Consider the following 14,165-nt stretch of genomic DNA (forward strand, 5'->3'; position numbering starts at 1 on the left):
GGATTTATGTCTTAGACCGATATAACGGGCATATTGTGCTAGACAAATTAATATTTAATAATTCTCTAATATTCCAATTTTAATTAATTAAATTAAATAGAAAAGGAATTTTTTTATTGTTTTAAGTAATTTTGTACTTTCTTTAAGTGTGGCAAATGATACACATTCAACAAAAAGTGAAAATCCGTTAGCCAGCAATCCCACGATTTATAAAGAAGTAAATCAAAAAGTTACAATTAATTATTATAAGAAAAGTATTATTTCGACTACGTCAAAATTTAATTCTTATCCATTACAATAAATCTATCCGCAATAACCAACTCTATTGTGTCCCAAAGGCAATAATACTAAGATCTATTTAAGGATGGTAAATTACGATACGAAATGATTTTATAGATGGGAGAAATTTATTTTCTAAATTTGAAACTGTGTGACAATTCTACTACTGTTGTGTGACAATTCTATCACTCAAATACTTACTCGATTATGCCCATAGGAACTGTAAGAAGTAAGAGGTTCACTCAACACTAGTTCAACTATTTGGAATCGATTCATGCAAACTTGAATATGGAAATTATTCGAATAGAAACAAGTGTTATTTAGGTGACAAGTCTCTAGGAATATGAATTTGCTAAACTGATATTAAAATAATAAAATGAAAAGCTTTTCAAGTCATTTTCATTTTCAATATGAACTACTAGAATCATTGATCATTGTTTCAGATTAAAGAACAGTAAACGTAGTGATGTCAAGTTCATCAACAGGCCAGCAACAATCTAAACCAACTCTAATACTACTCCTAATCAAGCATTAACTAAATTAGAATCTTGAGAACAACCGATAACATCTCGGGCTTCACTTCCTCTTCTTGGCCGGTGGCTGTGGAAGCTCGTCCTCTTCATCTTCTTCCTCTTCATCCTCCTCGTCATCGCCGTTGTCATCGTCATCGTCATCCTCATCATCGTCGTCATCATCATCATCCTCTTCGCTTCCGTTTTCACCTTCGCCATTGGCCTCCGGGTTATCATTTTCATCTCCCTCAGCGTTTTCATCCCCAGAAGGATCACCTTCAGCCCCATCGTCCTCTTCTTGGTCTTCGCCATCTTGTTCATCATCATCCTCTTCGTCCTCATCTGAATCACCATCATCCTTGTTCGCTGGCACAACTTCATTCTTGCTCTTTCGAAGTAGCCTTCAAAGAAACGAAACTAAGATTATTCGCTGGTACCATATCAGGATCATAACTGCTTGAAGTTAAGGTAACAGCATCTACCTGTAAATTGCATCAGGACCTTCAACAAGTGAAGCAGTTTCACTTGACGACGAGCCCATCTGAAAGAGAATATTCATCACTACAACAAAGTCGGAAGATTCTTGCCCTATGAACACTTAATCATCCATAGGCTATTAAATAAATCAAAATACAAAACAATCCCCAATCGGCTTCTAGAATGAATTCCTATGCCACTCTTCCCGAATGAAGACTAAAATGCGATGCCGAAAAGATATTGTGTTCAAACAATTGAGTGTGTCAAGTAAATGATATAGACAGGTTAAGAAAAACAAGGATTAAACAAATACAAAAAGGAATGATCCAAAAGAATTTAAGTAGAGATGAAGCAACTGAGCTTGAGAGAATCTAAGAAACTAAGCTAGTAACAGTAAACATAAAAGGCTTTTTCATTCTTTTCTAATGTTTGACAAACATAAACTAGATCATAAACATTCATGACAGCTTGGCGACAAAGCACACATCAAATGCATTAAGTAGCAATTTAAGATACCTGCAGAAGAGTAAATAGGATCAACAACGCAAACATTTTGCTTGGGATTGAGTAAAATCATACTAATTCCAGCTTCAATGCAGGAGTTAAATTCCACGATCTAATATCTTAATCAAGTAGACAAAAAAAAAAAAAAAAACTTACACAAAGCCTTGTTGTTGAATTGGCAACTTATTGTTTTAGCCAAACAGAATGCTCTTTCTTTCCTTTGTTAGCTCATTTTCTGTTTGTTCTTGCTTTATTCATTAGAACATTACCAATTTCCCTATTTTTGTCTCCTGACAAGTTGAAGTTGAAGACAAGGGTTGCTCAAATCTAACAGATATGAGCTTCAGGTCAAATTTATGAACAGTGGAATTGAAACATGCTGATGAATATCGTAAATTGAGATAATATCGGGCAAAATATTGGCATAATGCTCGTTAGTGAGTCCCTAGATGGGTAAGTTTGTTGTTTTGCCACATCATATTTGATAATGCCTTTAGGTTAGGTACCTTATTGCGGGGAACTGCAATCACACATCTGATTGCATCAGAAAGTTTTTCACACATGTACAGTTGTTAACAGGCAAAATAGCAGAGTAGATATGGGGTAAAAAACACTTATATTGCTCATCAAAACATATGACAGCTAAAAGTTCAAACCACAAGAAAAAGTCACACACCATGGAGTAAGTTAAAGTAGAACCTAAATCACATGGAGAACAAAAATCCCTTATGATTAAACATAATTAATTCAAGCTTTGATAAGTTCATAATATTAAGAAAATCTAAAACTCAAGTACAAGGAACATAAGAATCACGATGTTATAAATCCATCATCTCCTGGAATATAACTAACATGGGAACAAGAACAGAAATAAACTATCACTTGAGTAAAAATCACCAGATGCTAATCTAAAACATGAATTTGTTAAATCGAGAAATCAAATAAGCAAGGAAGGTCCTACTCCTTAGGACATTTGCAAAGTGCATTAGTTATGTAGAATAAAGTACCCCTTGATCCATCAACATATAACCTACATAAACACAACTGCGAAAGCAATGCAGCTGCAGACTAATGGATAAGTAGCAAGCAATAGTACAAACACAACTCTAGTTTGACCAGAACTTCAAATCCAGTTGCAAAGGAGCTTTATGTTCAAATTCTAAGCTATCTGCATGCAATGAAAGTGAATAAAGAAAAAAAAACATCTCCAAACTGGAGATTTTGAGAAGTCGAACACAAATCAAAAGCACAATTGTTGCAAGGATATCAAGTGGAACAAAAGGTCCATTTTTACCGCTAGAAGAAGCGAAAGGAGAGTCTTTTCGACGGCCAAAGCAACCTCGGCGAAAAATAACTCCACTATGGAGCAGAAAGCAGCTCCGCCATTCTGGCTTCGGCACAAAGCCTCCATCTCCACAAAACGCGCACTAAACCCTTCAAAAAAAAAAACAGCAACAAGATAAAGGATGAGAAATAGAAGGCTATAACTACAGACCTAAGCAAAACCCAGAAGCAACTGGAGCAGCACGAACCGAGAAGCGAAGAATCCCGCCGAGGTCGACGACCCAATGCCACCCCGCAAGATCTCCCAGCGCTGCTTCGAGGGTTAGGGTTGTAGGAAGTGTTGGGAGGCATGATATTGTCCAAGGCGTCAAAGTAAGTGATGTCCAACTGACGTTAGATCTCTCGGACTTTCTAAATCCAACGGTTCATGCTGACAAAGAAAGATATCCGTTCGGAGATTACTTGGAGAAAATCCTACTGTACTTTAGGGCTATTGGGCTACGCTGGTAGATTGGGTTCGTTAACGGTGTCAGTCACTTGCTAATTGTGGACTTTGTGGTGGTAAATAAAAAGTTCAGGATGAAAATCTATTACCTTTTATAGCTATTAACTAATTGTTTAACCATGTTCTCGTAAATTAAAATTGTATTTAAAAAATATTTTTTATATTTAAAATTGATTTAAATGGCTAAAATATATAAATATTTTATCCAAATCTGAATTTATTATTGTTGGATCGAGCTAGAATAAAATTGTTGCTATCCGAAATCTGTTGAGTATCTACTTATTATTATATATATGAATTAAACATGATTTATTCACTGTTTTTCTTATTTTAAAAAACCTACTTATTATTATTATAAATTTAACATGATTTATTCATTGTTTTTCTTATTTCAAAAATATAAACGATGTTCATGAAGTGATTTTAAAAGGTATATATGTACGTACAGATTTATTATTATTATTATTATCAAAGAATAGCACACATTCACACTTTTATTTAAAATCAAATATAAATTTTATAATTTTACCTCGTTCTACATCTTTTGCCATCCAAAATTAAATTTTTTTTTTGAACTTTTGTTAAAGATATAAAATTCTTCTTATTTATTCCATTGATATTTTATTTTTAAAAAAAAATTATCAGATACCCAAGTAATATCGAATACTTGACTTATGAGTGCACAATCATATCAAATAGTGATCGGATATTTTTTTTCCTACCCGATTATCCGAACCCGACAAAACCCAACCCGCACCACTCACTCGGAGAAGCAGCTCCTGCTAAAATATAAATACTCATGTTCCTGTTGAGATCCGCTTCTGGACCGAGCGGCTAACTCCCTCTTCAGCACCTCGCCGTGCCTAACTGGAGCGTCCACCGGGACGAGGAAGAAGGGTCCTGTAAGAAAGAAGCACGTGAGATGGAGGGCCAGAGGGGGGTCCCCTGGCACGACCACTCCGATGTTTAAGTTAGCGGCCGAAGAAGATGGGAGGCGGGAGATGGAAAAAAGTTTTTGAATTCGTTCTTGCTTACCTTTTCCGACAAGATGCTAACCCTTTAAGGAAGGAGAAAACGTTGTGTCACATCCAAGATGTGATTTTGAGATTCCATCATCATTATGAACGTGTCCTGAGATGTGCCAGGGGTCGTGTCCAGAGGAATGGTGCAACTGGCAAGTATGTTTCATCGCTAATTTGCATTAAAGAATGAGTCACATCAGGCACGTGCCCCCTTATGAGGAGTCGGTGAGAGGACACGAGGGACATTCATAACGAATGAGAGACGGAGTGACCCTTGAGAAATGGAAAGATCTGAGATTCCTCATCTGACAAGACTTGTCGAGTGAGGTAGGGATACCTATGAGCGAGGAAATTCAAGGAGCGATGGGATTAGGAAAAGGGAGAGACCCTAAGCAGAGTTTTACTCCGAGCCGCAGGGGAGCTCGGCTCAGAAAGAGGCCTCGTTCCCGCACCGAAGAGGGTTCTAGTTCTGAAACCGAGAAGAAGCGGAATTCAGTTCCCAACCGAGGTGAAGTACGGCTCGGCAAGTGCCCCGGTATCCTAGTAGCAGTGGCGTTTGGATTACCGTGAGGCCATGGATCCGAGCCGAACTAGGGCTCATCTCGGCTTTGAGACAGCTAATGAGGAGATGCTGGAGGACTTGGTATTTACCCACAGGGGTTGAATAAGTGCGTTACTAGAGGCTTGGGCCAGAGGTTCACTTGCTTCACACAACTCCTGGCATGTGGCTAACCTCCTTGCCTTTCCTGACTTGGCTAACCCAACCCGAACCCTTACGTCCATAACAACTCACTATGTTCATCTGTTCTCACGATAATTACATCCAAACTTAGTAGCTAAAATGAAATGATATATGAACAAACCAAAAATTGTTGGCATCATCTAAACATCAGAACAAAAGCTGAATGATCATTTCATTGCCAGAAAGTAAAGGAATTACCTAAATTTTACAGGTGTTGAATAAATTGTGGCCTTGCAGCTTAGCAATGCTCCTCAAAATTAAACACTAGAATTTGAAGACTGCTGTTAGCGGTCTGGTTCTTCATGAGTCCAACATTAGGATGAGGACTAACAATCGGGAAAGGGGTCGTTGAGGTCTGGCAATGCAATGAAATCTTTGCTCCTGGGTAGGGAAGGAGTTGGGGAAGAAGGAACTGCCATCTTCTGAAGCTCCGCTCGCAACTGCGACAAGAACATCAGTTCTTCAATAGATTGTTTGACATCTAATTTTCATAGAAAAATCAGGTAGAATTGTAGAAATAAGCTTTCTTAAAGAACAGAACACCATGATGAAGGATGAAAAAATTGCTCATTGAGTACTTCAAAACACTATGGAGCAAAATACTGTTTAAGATACTGCATTCCCCTGATTTTTTTTTTAAATGACAATAATATGGATTGAAAAGTATGTGGTGGCTCCTTAATGATTATATTATGATTGTTGAAGGGCTGTGGGTTGTTACAATACATTATAGGAACTGACAGATGGGGTTTGGTCAGATATATCATTCATATTTAATGGATATGATGTTCCATAAAAAACAGTAGTTCTGATGTGATAGCTGACATCAAGAAGGATCAACTGTGCCTTACCTAATTAAAAGGTTAGGTAGCTTGCTATGAACCAAGTCATAAACATGATGTAATTTTCTACAGGAGCAATATTTTGCAAAAGTAATCTGACAGTCTAAATTGGCACCACTAATGAAAATTTTGAAGTTAGAGTACCCTAGTGAAAAATTCACAATCTGGGTCCACTCCCACCAATTGTACCAAAATATTGTTCTTTGGTTTGGCTATTTTATTAAACAATTTGATAAATAATGTCGTATTAAAATTACATCAAAATGGTAATGGATGATACCCAACACTCAAGGAAAAAAGAAAACTGCCTGAAATGAGAAATTGGCAAATTTCCAAATGATCAAGTTGTTTTACATTAAGGGCTAGTAGCTATGAAGAACGTGAATTGTAGCACTAAACAATTCAATAAATAATTATGCCCATGAAAAGAAAATTTCTGTATTATGGGTTGGAAGGGCTATAGATTGTGTATTTTTGTAGAGAGAGGTTTAAACTTGAAGTTTTCATAATTTTGGAGTCAGCAAGGATAGTGATTCCTTTACAAATTTAAAAAACAAGTACAAGACTTCAACACTGTTTTTTCGGAATTTTGTGGGGTAAGATTCTTTGGGAAAGATAAAAATGGTCCCACACCCACAGTTTATATTTGTGGTTTAGTCTCCAAATTTTAGCTATTGTCAAATTTCCCCTTGAAAACTAGACTAGTTTGTGTTAGCTCATATCCAAAGTAATTCCAATAAATAAATTACAAATAAAATATTAATCATTATGAATGGTGAGTAGAGACCCATGTCATGGTTGTCTTGTCCGATTTAGGTTGAGTTCAGCCTGACCAACTTTGAATTATAGCCAAATCAGTCGTGTCCTAGCACAGGCTCTGACTCGATTGGCTGCCACTAGTCTACTAAAAGTGTTAATAGGTTCTGCCTAACCCAAGCCGGGCCTGGGTTCTCTCCGTGCCAAGCTGGCTTGATTCGGGTCAAACTATGCCAGCTAGTACATGGGCTGAGTTAATCCCGACCACAGCAGGCCCATTGGCATGACTAGTCTAGCTCGTTTGCCCAAGCAGTTGAGCCACACCAGACCAGCTTGACCTGATTCACAGTGTTAGATTCTCTCATCCATTAAAATGCAAGGATCTCAGATCCAAATGAGACAAAGAAAACCTCACAATCGATAATAATAATGCCAAGTAGAAAAAAAATGGACTTTTTACCGAAGAAAAAGAGAAAACAAATGAAATTTTATCCGGGTTCCAAGGACTCAATAAATGATTCTCATAAAGAAAAAGTCTCAATAAATGATGCGTTTCATTAAATAATGCCGTGTAGAGAGAGAGAAAGAGAGATATCGGGACACCTGCTTCAGCTTTTGATTATGGGCTCGCAACCCATCCGCGGTCCTCTGCGCGTCTTCTATCCCCTGCTTCGCAGTCATCCGTGAATCACATGTTACGACGAATCAAACAGGCCAAATTTGGTCTACGTACGAAGAATTCAAAAAAACAAAAAAAATGGGGAAAAAGAATCAACCTTGCGAAGCTTCGCCCTTTCTTCAAGCAGCGTCCGTTCCATCGCCTGCAGCTCCAGCTTTGTCTGCTCACCAAACCCAAATGACAACCTCAATTAAATATCATTGAAACCGCTGAACGAGAAGAAGACGGCAAAAGCTTTCCAATTCTAAGTGGCTTGTAATTGAAGGCAACAGAAGCGAGCGAGGCCCACATTTGGGGATTCCATGAGGGCATTAAAAAAAATTATGGAGAAGGAAAGAGAATATACCATCTTCCTCGCCGCTGGCCGTCGGATGAGGGCGGAGGCCGGAATCGACGGTGCCGCCCCTACCTGAGATAAAAGAGGAGCGTCAGAGTTGTTGAAGTCGACAGCCAGCGCCATGGCCGAAGCGGATCCAATGCGCTCATAATTACCATTAATTGGAATATAAGGCAGCGAAAAAATTGAGCCCACTGCTCCTCCCATCCAATTTGGCAGCGAGGATGCAGATTAAAACCGCAATAAATGAAACAGAAATCTCTTAAGAAATCAAATTTTGTGGGAAAACAAAACTACCATAAATGTATAGAAATGGTGGAATCTGTAACGGCCCATGATGCGCGGCATGCGATAACCACACCGCACGCGACGCCACCCTTCGAAATAAAATAATCCACGATTTTTAGCTACGTTTTCGGCACCCAAACAAGCACCTTAGACGATTACCATTATGACACATTTTCGGACCCACTGCTTCGTCCAATGGAAAGGCAGGTAGGTTGTGAGCAGGCAGAAACCATAATAAAAGGTCACGAGTGGAATGAATCATCCCCTTCTTCTGCAAAACCTAAAAAATCGATCTCAAATCCCCTCTGAATCATTTTATGCAAACGGTTGAAAGGAAAGCGAGTCCCAAATTCCAGATCTCAAGGAGTGGATTCAATTTGTTCTTGAAAACCCTCGAACTTCGATATATAATTTCAAAATGGTCTTAAAATTGGGAAGAAGTAATACAGTTGTTGGGTTTCAATAGAGCAATGAGTGGTGTTTTTTGTCGTATGAGTATGGGACAAGAAAAGGAAGCGGTTGTGATGGGGAAGCGCTGCTGACCTCGATGTGGCAAGCTTCGGCGGCGACGGCTTCGGCCACAAGGGCCAGAGACCTCGGTGCCACCTCCGGCTTCTCTGCGGAGCTCGCCGACGCGCTGCGGCACAGATCGAGGGGCGACTGCGGGCTCGCCCTCCTCTTCATCACCGCCAGCTCTTCCTCAAGCGGCGCCTCGGCGATCCGCGGGAGCCGCACCATCCGCGACCGCTTGATTCGCCTCCCCCACTCGTCCGGCACCTTCTCGGCCGCCGAGGTGGACGTAGCCGCGTCCTCGTCGGCCTCCGCCTCCGGCCTGCGGCGGCGCCGGCGAAAGCCGAGGAGAACCTCGGCGGGGAGGCGGAGGTCGAGAAGCGCTTCACGGACCCAATCGCCGGGGTCCTCGGAGAAGGAAAAGGCAGCGCCGGTGCCGGAGGCGACCATGGTGGGGGAGGTTGGTGTGAGGATGAGAGCCGAGCGAGGCAGACAGCGAGCGCAAGCGGCGTGCGCTTAACGTGGGAATTGTATATATAGAGAGCAGGTACTTGATTTATTTGCTGTAAAAATAAAAGAAAAGAACTATCAACTTAAAAAGACGAAAAAGTCCTTAACGAAATTTTTTACTTTCCTCCTTAACTTTTAGCTATTTTAAAATAAACCTTAAAGTCTTATCATTGTACTCCTTAATTTTTTTCATATTAAGTTTGAAAATTCTTAGTTATTTACCAATTTTGAAGATCTAAAAGAGAGAGGATAAACTCAAAAATAAAACATTTAAAGATTTTGTATTCTACGATTGGATACAATATCAGAGTTTTAAAAATTAAGAACTTCCATATGATGGTGGAGGTGCCAATACTATCTTAACATTTTCCAAGGGATTGAGATAAGTTAAACAAAGTAGTTACCTGGAAAGAGATGTAGCTCTCGATCGACCGATATCAACAGATCTTTTCATGTTTCCAGGAAGATAAGAGAGCCATCTCATCCCCAAAATGCTCTCTCTGTTTAAGTACCAATTAAACAGAGGAACAAATTGGGATTCTAATTTCACAAGCATATATATATGGACAAGCATAAACAATCGAACCAAGTGTCGATCTTGTTCAAGAAAACTTGAAGTTGAATGCAGGAAGAATTATTGATGGGAGGGACTAAACTCTTGGGGTGCTTGACATCAAACAGGTGACCAATATGAATGGTACGTGAAAGATAACAACACCCTTACAGAGAAGAACACAAAATCTTTTCAAAGCATAGGCAAACAAACTAGTGTTCAATTTCATGAAAAATTGCCAGTGTAGAAAATCAAGTGTTATTCCATGGTGGATCTCTATTAGGAATGGATCTCTAAAAATGTCTTTCTGTGTCTAGAAACAAAAGGTGGCTAGGCAAACTATATGCCAAGAACCAAGTTTGCAGGCAAACAACAAACCTGAATGAGGATATCCATCTGCCAGACTGATTTGCCCTGCTTCACCATTTATTGATCAGCAAAGTTGGCACCACTAGTGATTCCAACCATGCCATCATAACTGCACCAAACAGTTTTCTTTAAAATAAAGGATACACTAGCACGAAAAATAACTAACGAAATGTTCTAAACAATCACAATGATGGACTAACTGAAAAGCGAATTCTTCCTAAATGTGATAATGTAGAAAGGAGTTAATAAGGTAGAATGAAAACAACAAGAAGGCAAGGAGCTAAGTGCATTAATAATTTAGGAAGCCAACAGAGAGATCAAGCAGACTTGTTATGAGAACAGAGTCACAGTATTGTGTTTTCATTTTCCAATTTTTATATAGTGATTATTGTCTGGCTTTTGATGAATATTGGAAAGATTTTGTATGAGTATAAGTTTTATTATAATGGTGTCATTAAGTTAATGATTTTCATTTTCTTTGTTTTGGTTCTTGTAGTTGCAATCATGTAGATAAATAGTCTGCAGTTGCTGAATCTTCTAGTTTAATATAACAAGGTCTGTGCAAACATTATTTTCTCCTGTCATTAAAGAAAACAGTTTGTGAGCTGCCACCTTCATCTTACCATTTAATGATCACAGATCGGTATAGTAGTACAATACTTTGGATTTACCTTTTTGGGCCATAAGATTAGATGCTTAAGTGATCTACTAATCCATTTCTGTTAGCCACCTTAAGCATGATTTGCAAGGATTCAAGTATGTCGAGGAGGTTTGTTATCAACTTTACATGTAACTAAATGCACTTGCTTTAGAGTATCCAGCATTACTTATGGTTAAATTTTTTTTATTTAAAATCACTTTTCATAATAACGTGTGCAATGTAGAATGATCGATTCACTTTTCTGAAATTAGATAAGCTCACTATGCTCTTTGCACTAAAATGAAGCAAGAAAACATCGACAAATATCAAAAGACCTAGAATCATGCTATATACATAATACATGGTGGGAAAAAAATGATGCTTATAGAGACCTTGATAAATTAATCCACACGATTCAAAAATTGCAGGCCATTTAATGAAAGGAGAAATTTACAGGCCTTGGTAAATCAGGCTAGAAGATTTAGCAATTGCAGACTATTTATCAACAACATTATTGAAGCTATAGATATTGGGCATTCTAACACCGTTAAAACTTAAAACCAAACATCTTTTGGGAAAACAAAAAGATAGAACAGACAAGTATAACATTGTTGGCAATTAAGATGCATGCATTCCTCTCAATTGTTTTATGTAGCATCTGAAACCACCACCATCAAGTAACGAAGAGAATGAATTCATTAGGGAAAAAGAGACATAACATTTAATTAACATTGGTAACCCAATGGTTGAGCAAATTTCAGTAGAAAAAAAGAGGCTTTAAATCCTTTAAAACATCAGATTTGTATGAAAAAACCACAACGACAAGGTTCAGAATTCAAATTGGCACTTTGCAGAAGAAGAAATGTGATCAGATTTCACAGAAATTGAAACATGAATGGAAAATAATAGAAGACGATTGCATAGAAATTATCACCTTTGCGGGAGATAAGGGATTCACTCAGATATAATTGGAAACAGGAGCGGAATGGGAACATAAACATACACTCCATTGTTATCCACTTCCTTCGCTCCACTGTCCTGTCGCAAAATGGAAAGAATCGAGCCGACAGTATTTGCCCTTGCACAATTTTCTTCACATTTTCCTCCGTCGGCATCAAATACCTGTTCGGATCAAGCGATCGCGAGATCCAAGCACGCTCGCTTGTACGCGCTCAGGATGGCTCCCACCAGTTCCCAGATTCCAATCGGATGAATATGAGGCATCGACAAGGCGTCTCGGATGAGCAGTTGCTTCCTCTTGGCCGAGTAATCCCCATCGACGGGACAGGCAGGGGTTTCAGATTCGGACTGGGTAGGCTTCATGGTACTCTTCTCCGCCTTCTTCGGCTTGTTCTGGAGGCGGCGGAGCGTGAAGGAGACCATCATCTCGCTGTTCAGGCAGAAGGTTTTCAAGCCGCAGCCGCTCATAGTCCATCATCGTTGCGCGTCGCCATAGGAATCGAGATCGATAAGGAGAATTGGAGATCGATCGATCGAGAGAGAGAAGAAATGTGGGTTGCGCGGGTTTAGCAACAAAGAAAAGATAAATGGCGGGAGGCCAAAATGATATCGGGTCGGATCTAACAAAATGGGTGGCGAACAATAGGATACCAAACAACCGAAATGAAAAATAAAATTAATATGCAAATGAAGAATTTCTTATTTTCTATTTAATTTTTCTTGCTTTTAGTATTTGTTTTAATTGATCATGTTTGAGAACTCAAAATCAATATTTTTTACATTAAAACAATATTTATTTATCAATTTACAATTCTTTATTTTTTGACCCACGTAACTCGGAAGCCACATGTGCTGCACATAATTGTCATTAAAAGGCAAATTTTAAATTTTTTTTATTTATAGATTTTTTCTTGACCAGTTAAAGTCAAGGAAGAGCCACGTAGACTAAGGAGGTGGTGGAACCAAATATATTATTAGATTTGGGTGGGCCCCAGTCTAAATAATTTATATGAAAATCTCTTAAACTTATTTATATTGATATTTTTAATTTTTAATTTTTAATTTTTTTAAAATTTTAGAAGAAGATTAAAAAAGAAAAACTTAAATAAATAATAAAACTCATGATCTTTTGGTCGCTTTTTCTTCTTCTTCGTCTGCTTTTTCTTTTGGTCGCGATCTCCAGAAAGAAACAGGTACGTGTGAATTTATAATAAATTAATTCCCTTATTTTAAAAAGTAACAATTGACATTGGTATCCTATTAATTGTTCTTAATTTCTTGATCTTGTTCTTAGTCCATACTCTATTTATACCATCAAAGTTATCTCCCCCTAACCTTCCTTCCTTTTATCGTCTACTCAAGATTTGATCGAATACCTATCGGGTCATGCCTAGCCAGGCTGTGCCTCCCGCCCTATAGATCACCATCGGAACTCTGTTAACCGGATGTTAGCACCTACGGCCCGACTAGCTCCTTCAATAGGCAACAACAACCTTCCTTCGTTTTCTAATGGAGGTGTAGTTGAATCTACGCGCGAAAAACTTAAAGCAATTAGGAGATAACAGAAACAGATAAATTATCATATAAGGACATATATAGAAGTTAATTTAGAACAAGTAGCAGAACAATAAGAACCAACCGTTTATATGAATCTAGAGATTCATCTTACAATAGATATATAGCTATTGGACCTGCTAGGTTTCACTTCCGTTCCTGATTGCCCTATATATATATATCATGCATGTCTTAAACAACACTCCAATCTAAATCTATCGGTATAAAAGGTCAAAGGACAAAATAAGAACGGAACTAGCGATCGAATTTGGATTCGATCGCTAATTTTAACGAACTTGTTCACAAATGTTCAATTTATTTACAACTCTATTATATTGATGGATCCTCTCTACGTACCGGACAATATGCTAGGAAAAACAATATAACCTCAATTATTGTAGTATTTATTAATAGAATTGTATATTAAAACTAAAAATGAGTTGATTAGGTTGAGCAATTGGGTTAAATTGTTAGAGCCTAGATGAATTAAGTCAATTAGAATGAACAGATTGAACCTAACAACGAGAAGCATGGTGAGAAAATTAAAGGGACCATTTTGGAACCTAACAAATTTTATGGATGGCTGAAATTATTTTAGACTATTTTTAAAATTCCTGCCTTTGATATTTAATGTATTTTTAAATGATTTTATAGTTTCACTAGTGATAAAATATTTTTTTAGTTTTTTATTTAATTATTAAAATTATATATATATATATATATATATATATATATATATATATATATTCTAATAACTAATACTGAGTAATTTAGTTGGTAATTTGACGTTTTAGTTTCAGATAAACATATTTTAGTTGTGATAGAGGTATTTTTTAGAATGT

At 37.9% G+C, this 14,165-nt stretch overlaps 2 protein-coding genes across 2 annotated transcripts; both read right to left on the reverse strand.

The window, feature by feature from the left end:
• Window positions 1-670: 670 nt before the first annotated feature.
• LOC141820944 (uncharacterized) lies at window positions 671-3,376 on the reverse strand. Its single transcript, XM_074708310.1, has 4 exons — window positions 3,305-3,376; window positions 3,067-3,206; window positions 1,274-1,332; window positions 671-1,192 (listed from the first exon to the last, which is right to left on the reverse strand). Exons 2-4 carry the CDS (start codon window positions 3,181-3,183, stop codon window positions 856-858), a joined length of 513 nt encoding a protein of 170 aa, XP_074564411.1. The 5' UTR covers window positions 3,184-3,206; window positions 3,305-3,376; the 3' UTR covers window positions 671-855.
• A 2,079-nt stretch (window positions 3,377-5,455) lies between these two features.
• On the reverse strand, window positions 5,456-9,226 carry LOC141820963 (uncharacterized). The gene is made up of 5 exons (XM_074708332.1): window positions 8,771-9,226; window positions 7,949-8,011; window positions 7,700-7,762; window positions 7,527-7,589; window positions 5,456-5,765 (listed from the first exon to the last, which is right to left on the reverse strand). The coding sequence occupies exons 1-5, from the start codon at window positions 9,185-9,187 to the stop codon at window positions 5,652-5,654; spliced, it is 720 nt and encodes a 239-aa protein (XP_074564433.1). The 5' UTR covers window positions 9,188-9,226; the 3' UTR covers window positions 5,456-5,651.
• Between the last annotated feature and the right edge of the window lie 4,939 nt (window positions 9,227-14,165).

Source organism: Curcuma longa, unplaced genomic scaffold, assembly GCF_044706935.1.
Source record: "Curcuma longa cultivar G26 ecotype Majalengka, Jawa Barat unplaced genomic scaffold, ITB_CL_G26_1.1 utg8573_np1212_1322966_RagTag, whole genome shotgun sequence".
Classification (NCBI taxonomy): domain Eukaryota; kingdom Viridiplantae; phylum Streptophyta; class Magnoliopsida; order Zingiberales; family Zingiberaceae; genus Curcuma; species Curcuma longa.